Raw genomic sequence first — 21,697 nt, 5'->3', positions numbered from 1 at the left:
ATATGTCCAATTAATCATTTAGTTTTTAGATTGAAAATATGATATCCATTTATTATTACAATACTATGTAAATAAAGCTAAGAAGATGACTGTTTGCTTCGGAATTGAGCAGGCGAGTAGGGCTAGAATACTTTTTGACATAGATGACATGGTTTTCATTCCCTCATGTGACAGAATTTTAAGTTTAAACTTGTCACAATATCTGATAAATATACCGGTATCTAACAAACATATTGCCCGTTATCGTCGCTTTTAAGGCAATTCAACAGAGCTCTATTCGACAGGCACCTGACGTTGTATATTTTTCTAATAATTGAAAATATATAACCTCTATACTGCTTTATTGGGTAAAGGGTATATATATTTATATCAAGACAAAAGGATATAATGTCAGATACCTATGCTTAATTTGAAGAAGTCAGAATATTTCCCTGACAAAATAATAAATGAATGGTTGTCATATTTTTATCCCTTTTCATATATACTGGGTTTTTTATACGTATATATACAGCATATACATATTTACACATGTTTTTAATTTTTTACGACTTAAAAATAATTTTTCATAAACTTGTCTGATTAACTTTATTGAAGCACCATCCAATTTTCTGCATATGCAGTCATAGTTCTTCTTAAAAATGCAATTTATTTCTATTATTTTGAGTTTTCAATTCTATTATTTACCTGTAAATTAGAAACACAGGCAACTGACGTAATATATTCTCTCAAAATTAACAACATATACCCTCTACAGCAAAAATGTTATCAATCTAAAAAAAAAGTAGGTTTGCATCTAAATATACAGTCGGAGGATGGTTGATCTAATTATATTAATGGTATATACATGAAAAGGTATGCAAAAAGTATACAACTGATAGATATGTTGTTTGGAGCAGCTGTATCAAGGAAAAATCCGAATTGCTTAAACATGTACAAATTGAAGCAACCAGGACAGTGACAGGGATCAGAGTTAATTCTTCTAAAATAATTTTATATGGTGAGCTTAATTTGGAAACCTTGCAATCTCGAAGGGATAACCATAAACTAATTATATTCTACAAGAATATAAATGGTTTAGCACCACAAGATATGTTAGATTGAATTCAATCATATTTTCTTACTGAACATGCATATAATCATAGATCAAATTAGTTTTTTTACTATCTACCACTATATACTTATTACAATAGCTTTGCTTCGTCTACATGTAAATTATGGAATAATCTTCATGCAGAAAAGAAAATTTCATCAACTTTATCTTTCTTTTAAGTCAAAACTTAAAAAACAAAATATACCTAGAGCTTACAAGCCTCTCAGTTAAGACAATAGGAAATATTATTTTACGTCAATTACGGAATAAAGCTAGTAAAGCTTACTTATTTAAGGATTTTTTTATCTGATGTGAGTCGATGTTTATACTGTGGGTCTGAATCTGAAGGAAATGGGATTTTTCCCCTGGATATCCAAGATACACTCAACAAAGAGACGAACTTTTTAAACAACTTATTGACATTAGTGTACCATTTTATATGAACTATATACTTTATGGTAGTTCTGATTTTTCATATAGATAAAATTGTAAAATTGTTTCCCATGTTTATATTTATATTAGATCTCCAAAGCGTTTTTGATTCTCTTAAGGTACACTGTTTAAACCTATTTGAGTATTATACATGTATATTTACTTAATATATAGTTCCCTTTTATTTACTCTTCTTTTCAAATGGGCTGGATCATGAAAATCTCATTTTTATGTTTGTATCTCTGCAGGTATAAATGAAGGTGATATGTTTGTTAATATAGGTGTGAGTGAACATGTCTACCAACAATATGTCATACAATCATATATGATAAATATTCAGATAATTATTTAATATTCAAGTACCTCATGTCTTATATACACATTATATACACATTTAACACGTTTAAATTAAATTAATAATGTAGGTGGCTGTGATAGGAAGGTCAATCATCTACTCCAACTCTGCTGTATTATCATCTACTACTTATTTCTATTCAAAAAATGCAATTTACCAATTTATGACGAAAAAAAATTACTGTTAGTAAATTTATGATAAATTTTTGTGATCAAAGCAATTTAGAAACTTTAAAGCAAAATTCTATTGTCATCCTGTACAAAAATTAGGTTGCTAACTTGCTACAGATTCCATGAAGCAGAATTGTTAATGCCTAGAAAAATTAACGATTTGATGATATTTAGTTACATCAGAAGTTATTCTAACGGAACAAATAAAACACCAAAAAATCGGCTTCAAGATATAGTTACTACAGCATTGTTCATGAAAGAGTACAATCATGTTAGCATATCATCATTTTGTAAACTGTTATTTGCTGGATGGGTGTGAATACAAAATTCAGATGGTCACAGTTTTAACAAACTGAGTGGGTGCAAACACAAAAATCTCAATATGACATACTGTAATTTTTTTTATTTACACCCACTCAGAAAATTTACAATGAACAAAGTTTCAATTTACTGGGTGAACGTAAAACCAAAATTAAATAATATGACGTATTGTACTGTTAAAAAACATATATTTCTTTAAAAATATATAGATATCACACAAAACATCAATTATACGCGATAAGTTTATTATGAATAAAATAGTTATTACATGTACATATTTAAAGGGATACTATGTAAATTCAAAAAATAATTATTCAAGTCTCATTTTAATCCCCCCCCCCCCCCCCGTTGAAACATGTAAATCTAAAGAATAAATATATAAAAATTGATAATTTTTAATTAAATAAACTCAAGTTATGATATTGATTCGTTAATTTGTGCTTCTTTGCTGTTGAATTTTGAACCGGTTCCACGATGCGGGTCAATTTTCAACGGATTAGGGTCTTTATTCAACACCTTTGGTCTCAATATTCAACGTGGAAAAATGACCCCCGGGTCAATTTTGAACCCGGGTCAAAATTCTTCGTTACACCGGCCTTACATGTATATAGGGGGTCTGTAGCTCTAAGCTTAACAATAGAAATCGACAACTAATATGGCGGTATTCGGATATTATGATAAATGGAAAATAATGCATATTTATGAATTCATGTCAGCTTTAATCTCGGAAAATAACTTCGGAAATGTTTTCCGAACATGCCGGAAAGGCCTGAGAAGACACTATTCCTAGAAAACGGTTACATCGGTCTTCTAATTGCTTATTTTCACCTCAAAGTTGAAATTACAGTGTCGATGGGAAACCCACTCTAGATCGATTCACCATTCTAGATTCACCCGATACACACTACTGAATAAAGACACAACTTTACACTTTGTTGACAGTGTTTATTTTGGTTTTATAAATAGCGTTAAATAAGATCATTCAAAGAAATTTTTCGACCTATCAGAAGCGCCGATATCTCACCAAACGAATAAATATTATAAATGAGAAGCAACTGTGACGTCACAAATCATGCAACGTCATAATGAATTCAGCTTTCGGCAGCTCCCTGCTACCCAGTTGCGCATGCGCAATCGAACTTCCGCTTTCACTTTATCTCAGCATAACAAGTTAGACGAAGTTAGACGCTCAGGAAGGATTCAGCGAGGTATGTACGATTTTAAAAAAATATTTTATTGTCTTTTATGGATTAAATATGCTCAAATATTTCTTGTGTTTAAAGAAATAATGTTATCTTAATAAATTTTATGATATGTGTATGTCATAGAAAGTACATGTATTGTAAATATAGATAATTATTTAAGTTGAGCAGATATACAGGTCCTAACCATCATTGGGATTTGGCTCAATCTGTCATCAATAAAAAGGGGGTATGTAAAAAGAGGTATATAATGCACCTTCTTTTTGTTGTTACTCAGATTGTGTCAAATTCTTATGCTATATAATTATCATAGACCCTGAATAGTGAATTAATCTTTGCATGAGCCTATAAATGAATGCCGCCATCAGTGGTCTAGTATAATGTAGTAAATAGTAATAAATACATGGAGCCTTATGTCGTAACAGGGGCCTAATGACAGTTACTTAATAGGGCCTTATGACCTACAATGTAGATCTTTCCAGTCGTGGACATCTATAGATAAATTAATTAAGCAAATTTAGTAATGTAAATGTTCACAGGACCTATATGTTATCCATGTGTGTGGGCTGTACCGTGTACCTATGATCTATCTCACTGATGTCTTGTCTTTATTGTCATTCATTATGCTAATTTACAAATAAAGTGATCTTAATTAGTGAAAATAGAGTTTTGACTTGCCGATTGAAATAAAAAATCTGTGATAAAATCAATCTTCAATGTAAAATGTTACAAGTGCATTACAAGTACAGTATATTCTTCTGTAAGATTGATATTTTAAAATTTTTTATAAGCTTTGATTCTCTTCAGTGCTGAGACAAGTATTTATTACATGCTGTACAGTATTGGGCCGTGTGCCCTAGCTTTTACAGCTGCTATAATAATTCTACATTGATTAAAGCATGCTTTTATTGTTTCAGAATCCTCCGGTCAGCCAGCTGGGGTGATTCTTTATAAGCACCCTAGTCAACCAGTGGATATAATCTGAATATAAATCCTTCTGCACTCCCTAAATGTGACCTACACAATATCATATGTAGTGTCTTCCATTTGAGTGGTGGGACTGCTGACTTAATAGTGGTATAGCATTTTGTTCTTGCTAAATTCTTGGTGTTCTCAGACATGCAAAATAGATGAGGTGGAAGACGTGATTCTTGTTCAATGCTGATTGAAAGATTTCTATTTGTTTTTCAGGAACCCTGTGTTTTCATCTATTTGGTGATAAAGTTACCTTTCTATACACCTTACTAGGCAGAACAAAACAATCAGGTAATCCACATGGAGACTTCTCTAGAGCTTCAGTATGTTATTGTAATTTTGTGTTTTAAAGAGATTCTCATTATTACAATTAGTCATTGACATTCTCTTAACGTTATTAACATGTATCTTGATTCAACTTGTTAGGTTTTACACGATATCCATTTGTGTCTCATTTGTTTCAGTTAATGAGCAGCTCTCACTTGATCCAGACAGTGACATAGCTATAACTACTTACCTATTATGATCACTCACATGCTTTGTAAATTTCAAGTTATTACATCATGCAGTAGGTTCAAGATATTGAATTATATTCATGCATATCATAAATGTTAAAATTTGTAATGTGCAGCACACAGTCACACTATATGACACTAAAAGAAATTGATGTACTGTAATTCAGAGGAAACCTAATTGTAACTGTATCTATTTTTTGTGAAGTGTTAAAAAAGAACTTGTGCTGTTTGATAATGCATGTAATATATACTCAATACATTAGGAATTACTATGAATTCTTTAGTCTTATTCACACTGCTCCTATCAGAACTGGGGTGATGTGCAATGGTAATGCATTGTAATCATTACATTTTTCGAAAGTAATGTGTAATGCAACCATTTCTCAGTTACAAGTAATTGTAATGTAATGCATTACTTCCATAAAAATGCCATGAATAGTTATGAAAAATTGTCATTGTATCTTTTTTTGCAATGTTTAATGTAATTCATTACTTTATTGTTTAGAAAAATAATTGTTATTTATTACTTTTGTATATGAAAGTATTGGTAATGATAATTGTAATGAAAAGAATTCCAACGTAATTGTAATTTTTAAAGTGATTGACCCCTGGACTGGCTCCTATGTTATTCAGAGACTTGCGTCTGGTCAATGTAATCAGTTTCTCAGGTCACTGTTATCAGTATTTGTTTACTGTAATCAGTATGTATGGTCAGTGTAATCTATATCTGGTTAATGTAATCACTACATTGTATCTAGATAATATTTATTTAGTATTCGCTAACTGGACAATGTTAACAGTTTCTGGACAATGTAATATGTATCTTGTCGGTGTAAACAATGTACTAGGCAATTAATGTCTTTTTCTTTTTAGTATTTGTGTAATGTAGTCAGTTTTAGATTGACATAAAATGTATTTACATGTATATGGATGTCTAATAAATATATCAGTATAATTATATATACAGTGTACATGTATACTAAAGTTTATACATCTGCTTGTTACAGCGCAGTATGAAGAAATTGAAATACCCACATGAGCCAGACCCTGTTCTTTCATCCATTGCTTTGATAGACCCACTTATCTGATGATGAATGAAAAAAATGTGTCCTAGTGTCTGTAATAAACTTTCCAGATTTCATCAACTCCTCATTGATGGGTAACTATTTTTAACTAGGCCATAGTTGTTCAAAGAGATATCTTAGAGAGAGTAAAGATTGAAATGAATATTTTTCAAATTTGTCTTTTCATAATTATGATATCAATATTAATAATAATGAAGAGTGTTTGAAAACTCAGAAACTTACATGCATTGTGAATCAATAAAGTGAAGCATTTTTTATTGCCTAAACTTCAATTTTAGTATCTGCTCCATTGCAATAATTTTGATAAAAACTTTGATCAATTAATATAATGCAGATTTATTACAATTAAGGTACCGGAAATCCACTACACCTTGACTTATACTTGTTACAACACCACGTCATAAGATGGCGATTGGAATGTTTTGTTAAAATGAGGCTTTTGTTCATCTTTACTGAATTAAATTTTGAAATATTATTTATATCCTAAATTGCACATTTTTTCACCTATTATATTTACATGCCACTTAGCCATCATGCTATCTGTCATAATATATAAAGTAATTTTCTGCTGATTTGAGAAACTGTTTTAAGGTGTAGTGAGCAGGCTGGGTGGTCAAAACATTTTCCATCAGATCTACCAGTACCTTAAATTTTAAGGTATGATTGATTGAACTATTGTTTGGCTTCTAAATTTAAGTATTTTCCTATTTATACAGAACTCTTGAAGACAGAATACAGAAGATGGCCATGACCATTTAGTCCACCAAGGAACCCCCCAGAATTTCCGGTACGTGTAATGTATTAATCTTATGCACTTTTGCATTGCCAGATGCAAGATTTTAATATTACAATTAAAATCAACTCAATGATGGCTAACTTTTGCAGGTTGTATGTAGATATACTGCAGAAGACCTCAAATGTGAATGAAATTTAGTTTTGTAAGAGTGGAGCATGGAGTACATCCTTTGGAAATCTCGAAGGAAGCTAACATTACTCCTCCTTATCTGCCTCAGGTAAGCTTCTTTACTCTAGCTCTGATTTGATTTGAACATATTTTTATTGTAAAAATCACAACTGGGATTGGGCACAAGTTTAGAAACTTAGACCACCCTGTCCTGTAGCTCTATTTTGTGTGGAATTAATTATTGAATATTAAGGTTATAATCTGTGTGGTTTAATTTTATGACGTCAAGTTTTTCGTCTTTGTGATTTTATCGTATATACATAGGATCTCTTATAATTAGAGATGTTGTATGGGTTGTATGAATTTTATCCATCAAGTTGTGTGTTTATTATCCTCAAGCCTTGGCAAGTAGATAGAATACACAGAATGAATTGTATAAAAATTATATACATGTACCATTGCAAATCATGAGATATTCTTTTTATCACGTCATACCACATCTTTTGTTAAACTCCAATCTTTTAGAAACATCAACTACTTTATGCAGGTTGAAAAAGTTCCAAGCTTAACAAACATCAAAACTTTCATTTATCAAACGTAATCTTATGAATTTATAAAAAAAATATATATAAAACAGCATTAAATGCTTCAGATTTATAACTCAGATTTACGGTACTCTACTCTTTCAGCTGTTATATTTTGATACTTCTTCATTCTTTGTCAATTATCCAACTTAAACCTACAGTATGTTTAATTATGACGTCATGTTGGGTAAGAATACATAGTGTAAAATAATAAATTTGTTACATGACTCATGATGAGTGTTATCCAAAACATATTGAGCTGAACATGTGATAATTAACATTATTAGTGTAACTGTTCTTAGTGTGTGTTAAAAAAGAAAAAAAATGGGCTTGGATGCATGTTTCATGTGAATGATATTCAATTTCAAGATTTTTGTCATGAATTTTTAGGACCTTCTCCAGAGAAGATGAAAATGAAAAAATAGAAGTAACAGTTAGTTCTGACAAGGAAAAAAACACTGAAACATAATCTCCAGTAGGTTCCTCCATATCGGGAGATGTGCTGCATGCATTACCTAGCCAAAAATCCACTAAGCTAACATCATGTTTAGAATAGAAGAGGAAATAGGAATGAGGCAGCAATGGAGTTGTGCACTGGCTAAAGTCGCTACCATCCTCTACAAGTCATGTTCATCTATGGTTGATCTCTACCACCCTTCCATATGTGGGACTGGAATTCACAGTTACCCTTTCACTGTGTTAAACATAATATTATTTTCTACGCCCTGCAGTATACCTTAAGTCATGACACTAATTATCTTCATCCCCCATGGCCAACTCGGCATATATATGGCTATTTCAGTTGAAAGTCTTTTACATTTTTTGTATTCTAATGCATGTTCAAATTTGTAAATTAAATATTAATTGATGACAGACATCTTAGCCAAAAGAAATGGTCAATTTTCCATTTATTTACCATTTCTAATCCATTTTTCTCTGATTTTCCATTTATTGACCATTTATTTTCATTTTTTCTGGAGTCTACTTTCTCAAACCATTTATTGAAACCATTTATTAGCCATTCATACAGAAAAATGTTTTAAAATGGCCATTTCTTTCCATTGATTCATCATTTATTTAAAAAATGGCATTGAAACTGAATTGCCTTTGCTAAGTTCACCATTTTCCTTCCATTTTTTTTCTAGACCATTTTTCCCGTTGAAATGGTTATTTGAAGAAGCTTGATCTACTGTTTAGTATGTGTTGTATACGTACTGACAGCTATACATAGAATTGATACCCAAACCATCAATTCCTTGTAATTACATGTATTTCCTTGATCATGCAATGAAAGAAATTAAAGGAACATACACCAATAAAACAACTCATAAATTCAGAAGAAAAAAAACTTTAGCATGTTTATTGTGCATATATATATTACATACATATATATTTAAAAATACAATTAAAGCAATATTTATCAATTGCCAGTTGAGTATGCATTCAATTAATAACGTCGACATATTTTGTGTGGTGGAGTCGTACATCATGATACTGGCAGTATGCTTCCAGAATCTGAGTGCAAGATGTAAGCCATTCAAAGGTCATTATGACGTAGTGTTGGTCATTTAAGTTTCCTCTCTGGTTCAGTCATCCCGGCAGGGGGTAGCGTTATCTCTGAAACTTTCCACTGAAGCCACGTCTGTTACTTGCATGGCAGCACTTGTACAGTGACCAAGGAACAATAATGGCCGATTTATTTGAAAGAGGAGATCCAATTTTTCTGGTGTTTTTTGGTGCAGACAAAGGCAGACCAAGGCAGAGAATTGTGTTCTTAGTAGAGGATATAATGATTCCGTTTCTTTTCTGACATCCACTCTGATATGACGATGGCATGGTGGACATATAAGCCTACAGGATTATCTGGAGCAGGCCAAAGTGTTCTCATCTGGCAGTAAGTTTAAGATATTTACTGTTTCTTTAGAAATATTTCAGTATATGATTTAAAATGAAACCTTTTATTATTTTCAAGATGACCTCTTCCCCCCTAAATTTTTGAATTTTCTAATGCGCGCGCATCATATATCGTATTTCCTGTTTACCTTAGTTATCCAAAGCTTTTGTATTTAACATCGGAATGACAACATATTACCATTATAACGAGATCAATTATTAAAATCACACTTTGATTGATGTAGGATTTATTTATGTAGGTCTAATTTTATGGAAGTAAACAAGTCAAATCAGTGATCCATCCCGGCTCAGGTCGAAAAGTCCCGATATATAGATCAAATACCTGCGCGGATCAAGGAGGGGGGGGGGGGTGAACTTTGGCAAAACTGAAATTTATTAAATTCGTTTAAAACATTATTATTATTCTTTTTTTTTGATTTGCATTGGGACTACCCTGGCAACATAATAATCAATCAATCCCCCTTCCTCCTTGAAAATTTTTCTTGATACATGGATATTAAAATGATATATTTTCTATTTTACAAATTGTTACAGACATCTGACATATAGTTATAAGTTGATGAATATTTTTGAGGCACCAAATGAATTCACACCATCATTGAAAATTCATTCTATTAAGGAGCTAGAGTTAAATGCAAACATAGAATATACACTTAAAGAAAATTTGTATTACATCAATATTGTAACATTTTTCATTTCTTTCAGAGTACAAGCATGCAGGGACAACGAAAATGAATGTGGAGAACTTGAACTCAAAGTCCCAAACTAAACTCATTCAAAACAAAACTGGAAATAAGTGTTTTCATAGGAGAAAGGGCAACAGCTCTTTTTTAGTGAGCAAGTGATTAAATGCACAGACGATTTAATGTATGTATTGAGCATGTTTCTGAACATTTCCTGGGAGGATCCAACTTTTTATAAAGAATCATTTCTATATTGTGTAATTTAATGTTTTAAAATGGATATTAAATGCATTTATTAAAACGCCATTTCTTTTCATTTTTTTCTCTCATGTTTAAATGGCTAGGAAATGGTTAATTTGCATATTAACTGTCCCAGAAAAATGGTGTTTCAATGGGTTTTAAATGGTGTTTCAATGGTTTTAAATGAAAATGGTAAAATAAATGGTTAGAAATGCTATTGATTCTGTACAGCATTTCTGGTGTAAATTCAAGAAATGGGGGAAAAATGGTCAGAAAAAAAATGGTAGAAAAATGGAATTTCAATGGATTTCATTTTGATAAGGGATATATGTTTTTGTTTTGATATTTTAAACATAGGTAATCAAAGATTACAAAACTCACTGAGACATGGTATTATCAACATGACCAATATGATAACATTATATGCAAATTATAGTTAATGATCAATATCATAATATAATACAAGTAAAGCTAATGTCATAATATCTTATACATTGTGATATAATTAATATCACTCTATTCATTCAAATCATGTAAATATCACAATAGCAATCACAAGATATGGTAAAAAAAATTATACATGTACAATATGATATTGTATCATACGATATGAGAGAATATTGTATCAAATGATATGACTCCATGTTTTATAATTTGATTCAACTGTGTATCATATGATGCAATACTATAGTATTGTATGATATTATACAGTACTGTAACCATATTACTTTTGGCTGTATATTCTATTTAGCGTTTTTGGCGGAGTGTGCTTCCACTAAATCAAGTACTATGCCATGCACATATGTATAGGAATAGTCATGTTCTGACAGGAATACACTATTTCAAATCCACGCCAACTTTTTCAAAAACTGTTTTCCACCAAATATTGTATGATACATTATGTATAGTATGATTTGTATCATATCATGAAGCAAGATTGGCTCAATTTAAAGTGGATCTCTTGTTAAAATATAAGGTAATTGAGTACGGTATTTATTTATTCTTTAAAAATCTTCCTTTTTAATTCTCTTTAAAACTTTTTGCATGGATTGGATGAGCAGGGAGATCTACACCAAAATTGTATTTATGATCCCTGAGGGCTCTTATTTCGGGTGGGCCATTTTGGTCATAAAGTTTAACTCTTTAAAAAAATCTTTCTTCCATTACCAAGTACATGTATAAAAACTAGCAGGCATTCCTGTGATGAACGGATAGAATTCATCTGGAATTTTGAAATTCATGACCACGGAGTCAGGGGTACTGAGTTGTTTGAGGGGAAGCCTTATCATATATTGTCATATATTGAACATTAACATCTAATAGTGCACTTTTAAGTACAGGTTAGGATGAGAATGGAGCCTATAACACAATTTATAAAACTCATGATCCTTTGGTCACAATTCTTGTAGATATTTTTTTTCTGGGGGAGGAGGAGTGCCTTTCCTATTTTGACAAGTTTGAATTTTCCTGACCCACCCGTAGATACATGGATATTAATTGTATCACAACTATCAATTCTTTATCAAATGCCATTTGATTAATCCTCAACATGCAGGGTTGCATTTATGCCCAGGTAACAGTTAAATAAGGCTTTGGGCCTCTTTTTTAAAATATATATACAGGTACATGTATTTTAAAATCTAAATATTTGGGACTGGAGACCTATATACTTGACAGATAAAATAGTGTATCATTGTAAAATAATTGTTTTAAACTATACTTACTACATTTATTAGTATATTCATTTTCCCAAACATTTTATGTATATGACCATGCATTGTCTTTCAATTAGTTATTTCTCTGCATTTATTTTAAAGGAAGTTAATTTTATTCTCTATTATCCTTCTCCGGCCATATATAAGTTGATGCATTTCATCAGCTAGCTTACATGTATATGCAAAGGGGGTACATTTACAAGCACAATGCACATTTTGGACTGGTTAATATAAAATTGGATACTTTTATCACCAACATTTCCCTATGCTAGCTAGTATTCTGTCAATCGATCCAATCTTGTATGTTTAGAAATAATTAAAAAGTTATGTGATTGTGGAAGAGTGGGAGATCGACCCAACATAGGCTTAGGTTGAGAGGATGGGGTGCATGATGAGAGATCGGTGTGTGTGTGTGTGTGTGGGGGGGGGGGGGGGGGTACATGTACATCTTCTCTTACGTATAAATATTTGGTACATGTAATTAACAATACATAAACACTTTCTTCACTTTGTTACAATGCAGTTAAACTTTTTGAAAAAAATATTATTCTTACACGTCCGTGTGTAGCATGGTGTAGAAACACGCATTAGACCTATGTGAATTACCATTTGTTGACAGACAAAGCGTTACTTTCACTTTGAGAGTATGTGACGTCACAGTAAAGGTCACATGGTGTGCAGGGGAGCTGCACACTATGTGACCTTTACTGTGACGTCACATAAAGCTTATCATGTTTGTAAATCTCAAAGGCTGTTATTTACTTAGTTGTATGACAGTATCTATAATCTTTTTTGCAAGTAAACCTGATTAACAGATTTGATAAATAATGTAATCATTGATTTGAAGTATATGCAATTGCATGTTAGTAAAATTGTACTGTTTGTTCAATTCTAATAACTATTTTATGTATAGGAGGAAAGACAGAAGAGTCAACTCTTCAGACAGAATTTGTAGCTGTCACTTTAAAGACGGCAAGAAGGAAAATGGTCCTACATTGTTTCCTTGGAACCAGGGCACTTATTTTGACTTTCCAAATCCAAATAAAATTTCACGGTAACTAATGTATTTATGTGAAATATGGAACATTTCCACAGTGCTCACTGTTCAGTATACTGCTAAATGTTTGAAGAGTTTAACAAAAACAGTTACTCTTTTGATATTCACCAATCAATGGCCCTTGGGGGTCATATGCATTAAAACAATATGATTATAACAAATAATGGATGAAATATATAAATATTTTACTGTTAATTAAGCATAGTAAGTTACAATGGGAGCTGGTACATTTGATATTACACATACCAAGTTGCCATACATATATGCAAGGGTGTACATTTATTTAAATGCTGTTTGTCAAAATGTGAAAATGTATTCTTCAATATTTTTTTATGTAATGTGCATTCAAAACTGATAGAAAAAATACTAAATGACAAAACTATTGTGTAGAGTAGAAGATATTGTTTTTAAGAAATTGTTAACTGTTAAAGTTTAATCCTATTTTTATGTATTCTAGACAGTGCAGGCAAGCTGAGATTGGTGAATCTGCAGAACCCAAGACAAATGAAAGTATACTTACAGACACAGAGCCTGTGGTTGAAAATGAGGTTGCTGATGAGGAGCATAATTACATGCAGTCTTATTCATCCCTAGTATTAGAAATCAAGGTGATAAAAATCAAATGTATCAGAAGGAATTTTTTTCTTCGTGTATCTAACAAAATACATTTATATTATTACTTATTAGGTTTGTTACTGACTGTTTAAAGAAATTTGTGGGGTCGATAAAGTCCATAGAAGGCGAGGCGAAGCCTAGCCTTCTATGGATTTTACCGACCCCACAAATTTCTTTAAACAGTCAGTATCAAACCTAATAAGTGTTTTGTTTTGTCGAGGACCTAAAGTTTGATATGTAAACAAACGTTTGTGTAAAAAATCAGTTCAAATAACGGTACGTCAGCCATGTTGCCCTATAAATTTTGACGCTTGCCTTTTAAAGAAATTTGTAAGGCAGCCACGTGACGCGTTTCATCCAATGACATCGCGACATTCTAGTCCGAGGCAAAACAATAATTAATATTGATTGATGTTGGATTGGCACATGTACATCCATTCCAAATTCTTTAGAAGCAGATTGGATTTTAAATTCAGTGCTAGCAAAATAATGAATGGTACATTGTATAACAAATTTTTTTTAAAAATGAAGCATGTAGTCATCATTTTATTCATCAATTATGGTTTGTATTGTAGGAACTGGAGAAGCAGATAGCATATTTGCAGACAGAAATAGCAACTCTACAGTCACAGAAGCACCCTTTAACAGTTGCAAATGTCATTGACAATGAGCAGAAGGTATTAGACATCAAATAAATTACATATTTTTAAAGACAATATTTATATTACTTGATTTACTTTGGATGACCTATTGCAATTGGAATATGTCAATCATTGGTCAAGCCAAATTCAACCTTTTTTTTTTTGCTAAATTAAAACTGAATGTCTAATCCGAAGGAAATGACTGATTTGATAATAAAATTCTTGCGAATTTAAAATTTCTTTGATCATGTTTGTACCAAAATACATTATAGATTTTAAATCTACAGTTAAATTTACTCTCTACAAGAACATTTAACAGCTTCAATTATCAAGTTGTGACCTATTATAAATTTGTAGATGTTGATGTACACCTCATTGAAACCGCAGATGTTTAGGATCATCGACTCAACCTTACAGCGATTTCCTTTGGTATACGTGGATGGTTGGACTCCAAGTGCATTTTCAAGGACGGACCAACTTTTCATGACATTAATGAAACTTAAGCTGAACTGTCCCTTCCTTGACCTTGCAGAACGCTTTTGTACCAGCAAAGCAACCATTCATAATATCATCATTACCCATGTCTTTGCTCTGCATGAAGTTTTTTTTGAAGGTATGATGGAAAATAACATTCCTTCGCTTCTTAAGTGCAAGGCTTCAATGCCAGCAAGTTTTGGAGATTTTAACTGTTGTCGCCTTGTGATTGACGCCACTGAGGTTACACAGGATGTTCCCGGTCAGGACATGACAGCCCAGTCACAGACCTACAGTTCCTACAAAAATAGACATACTGTGAAGTCTGTTACTGGTGTTGCTCCTAATGGAGCCGTTGTGTACGTAAGCAAACTATATCCTGGCAGCACCTCAGATGTTGCTATAGTAAAGCATAGCAACATGCTTGCCAAGTTATCCCCAGGAGACATGATTTTGGCAGACAAAGGGTTTACGATCCATTCTATTCTCCCTCAGGGTATTCATCTGAACATCCCTCCCTTCCTTAAAGATAAAGGCCAGTACACCCCAGCAGAAGTCCAAGTCTGCAGGAAGATAGCGCGGTCAAGAATCCATGTTGAGAGAGTGAATGAGCGGATAAAAAACTTTGAAATTCTGTCACACATTCCTCAGCAATTCCGCTACATTAGTACTAAGATTTTTCAAGTATGTGCTATGCTTGTAAACTTTCAAAATCCCATGATTGCAGAAATTGCAAATAATTACAGTTTTGATCAGTGAATTTATATGTTATTAAATGTTTATAAATACCCCCAGCAATCTTAATGAATTTTCTTTATTTAACAAGTCTGATTCAAACCATAATAGATTGGGTTTTTTTTTTTTACATTTTTTGTCATCTAATTTTAAAATTTATTAAATTAAGAAATGTAACAGCAACATTTTTTTCTCTTTGTCATTTGTTGATTTAACTTTACAATACAAACCTTTGCTTTTTTATCTTCTAAGATAAATAACACTATCATTGAAAAAAACCCACACTGATTGGGTCAAGTCAGGAGTACCAGGTCTGTTTATTTTAAGAAAAAAGTTGGCTGAACTGATACAAGCTTATTTATCAGTTTTAAGGTAGGAACTCAGATATTGTGACAGTCATTTTTGAATAACAAAGATCAAATGAGCAAAATAGAATTTAAGTTGGTAAGTTTCTCAATGTTCTGGCCCCACAAGCCGTCCTGGAGAACCCTAACAATGGCAATGTCTCGAGTTGTCCACACAACAAAATCACAGGCTGATTTGTTTAGGATGTATAGCTGCCCCTTTACTTGGTCGTAGTAGATATGATTTTCTTTAAGCCTGTACACCTGTCTGCCATCATGAACCTGGTACTCTAGCAATTCAAAAAATATATATCTTATTATCAAAATTTCAACATTTTTACATTGTTTTTTTTTTTTAAATGAAATCAAATGCAGGTAATATAAAAATACAAATACCTAAACAAAACTCTTTGATTAAAAATTTCAGGCCTCACTTGCATTGCCTCTAGCACATCAGTCATCTCTGCTGCTTGGTGGTTATAGTTGTGGGTTGCTGCCCGCCGAATGAGGCCATCAGGACTTGCGCCTAAAACACCATTCTCATGCAACCATACACCTAAGTGTAAAAAAGTTAAACACAGTGCTTTATTTTATTTAAAGTACATGTATACCAACAGCTAGTGTATTTAGTGATTTATGCAGTACTTGTATAAAAATTACCGCAAGATAAATCATCAAATAAAAATGATGCTGGTGTAGCATATTACCTGTGTCTTCAACAACTGCATCTCCATAAGAGCAATACTTTGCTTTGGCAACTGACTCATTGCTAACTCCCCATACAATAGCATCTTTTGTAGATAGGTCATACGAGGCAAGAATTTGTTTAAACAATGAGGGTGGGAACCTGAAAGAATGATTCATTACATGTACAAAATTTACTAAAGTAAAAAGTCATATGTATTACATACACATCAATACACAGGATGATCAACATTAAACATTTGAGTATGCTGAGAGAAAAAAATATTTAATACATAATTTTTAACCTGTTTCGTCTGATGGCAGCTAGCACTTTTCCAAAGTTGGATGCAGTCAAACGGTTTTTTCTAACCAATGCCCAGAGGTGGTTATTCCTCTGTCCTGCGGTCATCTGTGCAACCTAAAATTGATCATAATTTTATGAACTTTTCCACTTAATAAGATATTAATATACACATTATATATGTATTAATTTTGATCAAATCAACTTCGAAACCTCACGTTATGTCATAAACAAAGTAAAATCAACCTGCTCTATTTTCTCTTTGGAGATTGCAAGATTCGTCTTCAGCCACTTTATCTTGTCCGTAGCTCCTGTGTAGCCTTCCCCAAGCAGCAAATCTTCTACAGTTGGAACATCCAGTGTTGGAGATGGAGGCTCTTTAGATACAATCCATAGCATAGCTAAAATGTGTAAAATCAAATAAATTATAATAATTAGATACAACATTACTTCACTTTACTATGCTAGAAAAGATATTTCCAAAACATGCCAGATGTACATGTACGTTACTACAAGTAGTATGTTTTTCATATATCTAATTTTGTTTCTATAAATGTATTAGTGCATGAAAATCTGAAAAAGATTAAGAAAACTAACTTCAGAACAAAGAAACTTTCAGGTAAAACGTTTTTTTTTTCTTAAAATAACAACAATAAGAAAATGCTAATATTTGAATATGTACCCAAAGCTGCACTAAAAGCCAATATTTTCATGAGTTTTAAGCAGCACATAAAAATTCCTCGTAACACTAATGTCACAGTCTTGGAGCTGAAAATCCTGCACTGCATGCGTCAGGCACAAATATTCAAATATTTTACCAACACAAACATTAATAAAATTTGAAGAAAATCACTCAAAATTTTAAAAAACCTCAATTTTTAGCATAACATTTAACCTGAAAATTGACCAAGAGCATTAAGCTTATTGCACAGGAAAGCTACATCTGTCTCATCTACAGGTCTTGTTGTTGCCCTAACAGAATAAGATTAGTTAGAATAACATATCTCCTGAACACAAAGTTTAATCTAGGATAAGATAAGACTATGACTAGTTATTATCTGTAATAAAGATATTATTTACGGCTGGACATTTGAGGATACAATAACCAGATTTATCAATGGCTACATGTACTGTACACAGTATATATGTACATTGTACTGAACACAGTATACATGTACATTGTACATGTATTATGATATACAACTGCATGTAATGCCATGTGAAACAAATTTTGTGAAAACTAATAATTCCTGCTAATACATTTATTTTAAATTTAACATGACTTGATACATACCTGTAATTGACTATATTTGGTGGGGGTGGAAATAGTTCTTCCTTTGTAGTGGTCTGTTTTGGTGGAGCTCGCTTTGGATGCTGAATCCAAGAAGCTCTCACGTCTGTTTTGCTAACATTCTTATATCTAAGTAAAATACAATCAAGATTATTACATATATTATTCAACTGAAAAGATGAACTAGACAATATGTGCATATAGGCTATATTTTCTTTAATTAAAAACACTACTGGTATACCCATATAAAAGAATAGACGCCTTGTGGTGGCACTTGTCTTGGCCGTTCACACAGTCACATATACCGTCAACAACTGTGTTATTTTCTCCCAGCGTGATCTACATTGATTAATTAAATACTTTCAGACAAAATCTTACTACAATATTACTACTGATTTTTATGGCTTACGGCCATCTAGTTGCCGGATAATCTTTACGGCAAAGAGTTCAGTTATCTGAACATGCGCGACAAAAAATAGTTCTATTCGAATGTTGCAAAGTTAACTGTTTGTTGTTCATAATAAATATCTTTAAGCAAGATTATATTTTCCATATGTTATTATCACTTATGTTATTGTAACCAATATGAATTGCCTTTATTTAAATAAACTCAAAATCTAACGCGAATGAATATTAACTGCCAGTGTTTTTGCATAGAGGTATAGGCCCCCGCCATGCATCACACAGTCACACAGTGCCGCCATGCTTTCCGCTATGCATACTTACATGTATTATGAGCAAAAAATCTTTTCCCAATTATTTCAGATCCTAACAGTGATAAGTAAATGTAAAGTTGTCGTTATTTCGTCCAATCTTCATAAAAACGTTTGCACCCGCAGAGAGCGTCGCTAACTTCGATCGACATCGATCTCAGCAAGGGGGAAAGTGTTTAACGGTTAAAGAACTGAACTTATGATTGAGATATATTGAAACTGGGATTATAAATCGGTAATAAATGCATATATAGAGGGGCAATTACTACTTGTTTTAATATAATGTGCCTTCTTCGACACCTCCGCCATTATCGAATGTTGGGGATTTTCCAAGATCTAAAAATAGCACAATGTTCCCTCGATGGAGTTACCTTGGTTGTGCTATGATTGAACTGTTTATTTGTCGTAAAAATATTGGAAACTTGAGACCAAATGTACTCAAATAAGAAAACAATATGCAGTTAAGCTTGATTGCAAGTTATATACGGAATGTCACATTACTATAACATAGAGACATCGTATATATATTGCCTCTGAAAATGACTGTGTACACATGTCATGTGAAGAGAGACTGACTGCAAAGTTATAGTGCAGTAATTAATTTTAATTAAATTTGGTGTCAAAACAAGTTTGCTGTAATCGCATATTTTTGCCTGTTTCTTGCCCCCTCCCCCTCCAAAGAGTTTATCTCTTTACAAAGGGAAAAAAATAAAACAGGTGTTATATATAGAACTGCCTTGTGAATCTATAATAGTCCAATCCACACTTTGCAAAAGTTGTTCCCCTTTGCGGGGTCAACCCAAAGGTCAAAAGGGAAAAACACAACTTTTCCCTTCTTTATGCAACCAAATATTTGGGCGCCCTGTGAAGAAATCTCTTGGAATCTAATTTATTCCTTCGATGTGTGGGTTGCCCCAACTTGGGGCAATCCAAATTCACAGCGGAAACTGATTTCTAATGTCAAATGACGAAGTTACAACCCTCTAAACTACAAAGGCTTCTGTGAGAAATATATGGGTTTTTCCCCAAAGATGGCGGCCAAGGGACATAACTTTTGTAAAGTGTGGATTGGTCTATTCTTATAAAAGCTTGTGAAGGTCAGCCTCTCAAAAAAGTAGAAAAAACCCAGAAAAATATGAATGAATATACATTTATGAAATACAAATAAAATGGAATAATACTTGTTGGTGTAGATTTCATGAGAATTCATTAACTATTATAGTACATAACATGCAGTACATTTCATCATTAAGGTCTTCCGTTTCCAACGGAAGACCTTACTATTATTCTGAAAAATTTTCAAATTTCTTATTAGGGTTTTCCGTTTTTCAACGGAAAACCCTTCTGTTATTCTACTGTTTCTTATTATTATTTTTTTTTTTTTCCCGCAAATTTTGTGCACGAGATTTCTCGAACATTTTTTGTCTGATTGCTATGAAACTTTCAGGGTATGTAGATGATATTAATATCTCTAGACGTTTTTTTCAAATTTTTAAAATTCACTTCCGGTTATGAGTTATTGCCCTTTAATTGAAAATTGGGGGGTCTTTTGTCCAGAGTTGATCTCGGAAACTACAGATGATAGATGCATGAAATTTGGCGAAATTGTCGGTAACATTCTATAATTTTGCTGGCATGAAAATTTTGGTAATTTCTTTGTTAGTTTTTGAGCTATTTGTCGCCAAAGTTTAAGATTTTTTCGGGGCTGAAATTTTGTTGCTTTTTGTATTATAACCTTTAAACTAAAAATATTTTGTTAATACATATAGAACAAAAGTTGTTTAGAATAACGAGAGCTTTCATTTAAAATTAAGAAAAAAGGGCTGGCCCTTATAATTAGGGGTCAGCAGCTCATACACGTATTTTTCTGATAGCAAAAATCGTTATCATTTTATGAAAAAAAATTAATTTAGTTATTGTTAATATATTAAATAATGTCATTTGGTATCAAATTAAACAAGTTCTGTCCTATATTTTTTTTCAAATTTCATAAAACAAATATGTGAGAATCGTACATGAACGAGTTAATATGTCTACATAGACACACAAGCGAACAAATGCCACATTAAGGCCCAGGCATTTACTGCATTACGTTGTGTTGCGTCTTAGATAAATTGTTGTGATTCAATTTCATTTTTTTTCATCTATATCATTTATGAATTCAATGAACACACATTATTTAAACGTTCTATGTGCAACTATTTGTCGGGGCGCCCCTGTTTGTGACCCCCGCGCGCGCGCGCCGAATGTAAACAGTAACGAACGGCATTGTAGAAAAGAGAGAGCCGTAATGCAGAAGAGAAGTTGTGTATTCTTTCGGTGTACACATGCATTTTCAATTTGCTGTGAAACATATGAACATGCACAGGGAACAATACTACATATTTGTTTAAGGAGGATATTTTTCTCGTGTGAATCGTTTACGAGGAAATTCTGACAGCCACACTTCTGTCGACGATCAGCCGTTGATAAGCTACGAGTAATAAAGGAGAAAAGATGGACATTAAAGTGTGTGATTTATGTGGATGTTACTGAAGAAGGTGAGGCTTTTACTCCTTTTAAAGTTTCTTGTTAACTGGTTAAAATTTAGTATATAGTATAGATGTTTTTGTTATGGTGTGGGTGTTTGTTTACTAACGTGTAATTTTTACATGTTT

The 21,697-nt window shown here is 32.4% G+C and overlaps 2 protein-coding genes across 9 annotated transcripts in view; one reads left to right on the top strand and one right to left on the bottom strand.

Moving 5' to 3' along the window:
• Positions 1-3,465: 3,465 nt before the first annotated feature.
• On the top strand, positions 3,466-16,344 carry LOC128157758 (uncharacterized). Of its 3 annotated transcripts, none has more exons than XM_052820373.1 (12): positions 3,466-3,576; positions 4,488-4,647; positions 4,762-4,836; positions 6,068-6,219; positions 6,862-6,932; positions 7,042-7,158; positions 8,024-9,527; positions 10,253-11,446; positions 13,099-13,239; positions 13,700-13,850; positions 14,433-14,534; positions 14,856-16,344. In XM_052820373.1, exons 10-12 carry the CDS (start codon positions 13,815-13,817, stop codon positions 15,729-15,731), a joined length of 1,014 nt encoding a protein of 337 aa, XP_052676333.1. In that variant the 5' UTR covers positions 3,466-3,576; positions 4,488-4,647; positions 4,762-4,836; positions 6,068-6,219; positions 6,862-6,932; positions 7,042-7,158; positions 8,024-9,527; positions 10,253-11,446; positions 13,099-13,239; positions 13,700-13,814; the 3' UTR covers positions 15,732-16,344. The 3 variants fall into 3 exon arrangements, with proteins under 3 accessions (XP_052676333.1, XP_052676332.1, XP_052676331.1); XM_052820372.1 differs by having other exon boundaries at positions 7,031-7,158; XM_052820371.1 differs by lacking the exons at positions 3,466-3,576; positions 4,488-4,647; positions 4,762-4,836; ... (3 more) ...; positions 8,024-9,527; positions 10,253-11,446 and having other exon boundaries at positions 12,931-13,239.
• LOC128157770 (uncharacterized) overlaps positions 16,006-21,697 on the bottom strand; it is a 21,567-nt gene continuing 15,875 nt past the window's right edge. Inside the window, exons 1-8 of one of the 6 annotated variants that reach the window (XM_052820392.1) lie at positions 19,054-20,119; positions 18,569-18,666; positions 18,331-18,456; positions 17,283-17,437; positions 17,041-17,153; positions 16,759-16,898; positions 16,486-16,607; positions 16,006-16,341 (exon numbers count right to left, since the gene is read on the bottom strand). In XM_052820392.1, coding sequence (XP_052676352.1) covers positions 16,273-16,341; positions 16,486-16,607; positions 16,759-16,898; positions 17,041-17,153; positions 17,283-17,435 — 597 coding nt within the window. In that variant the 5' untranslated portion in view covers positions 17,436-17,437; positions 18,331-18,456; positions 18,569-18,666; positions 19,054-20,119 and the 3' untranslated portion in view covers positions 16,006-16,272. Of the gene's footprint in view, positions 16,342-16,447; positions 16,608-16,758; positions 16,899-17,040; positions 17,154-17,282; positions 17,438-17,931; positions 18,002-18,330; positions 18,457-18,568; positions 18,960-19,053; positions 20,120-21,697 lie in introns of those variants that run through there. The other 5 variants (XM_052820391.1, XM_052820390.1, XM_052820395.1 and 2 more) reach the window with 5 other exon arrangements.

This window comes from Crassostrea angulata, chromosome 8, assembly GCF_025612915.1.
Source record: "Crassostrea angulata isolate pt1a10 chromosome 8, ASM2561291v2, whole genome shotgun sequence".
Lineage (NCBI taxonomy): Eukaryota > Metazoa > Mollusca > Bivalvia > Ostreida > Ostreidae > Magallana > Magallana angulata.
This window is presented reverse-complemented; position numbering and strand designations above follow the sequence as displayed.

Excerpts from the sequence above, each read along its gene's own strand:
- LOC128157758 (XM_052820371.1), top strand. The coding sequence starts at position 13,046 with ATGTTAGTAAAATTGTACTGTTTGTTCAATTCTAATAACTATTTTATG. Across the intron at positions 13,851-14,432 it reads CCCTAGTATTAGAAATCAAG|GAACTGGAGAAGCAGATAGC; the intron begins GTGATAAAAATC and ends TTTGTATTGTAG. Across the intron at positions 14,535-14,855 it reads TCATTGACAATGAGCAGAAG|ATGTTGATGTACACCTCATT; the intron begins GTATTAGACATC and ends ATAAATTTGTAG.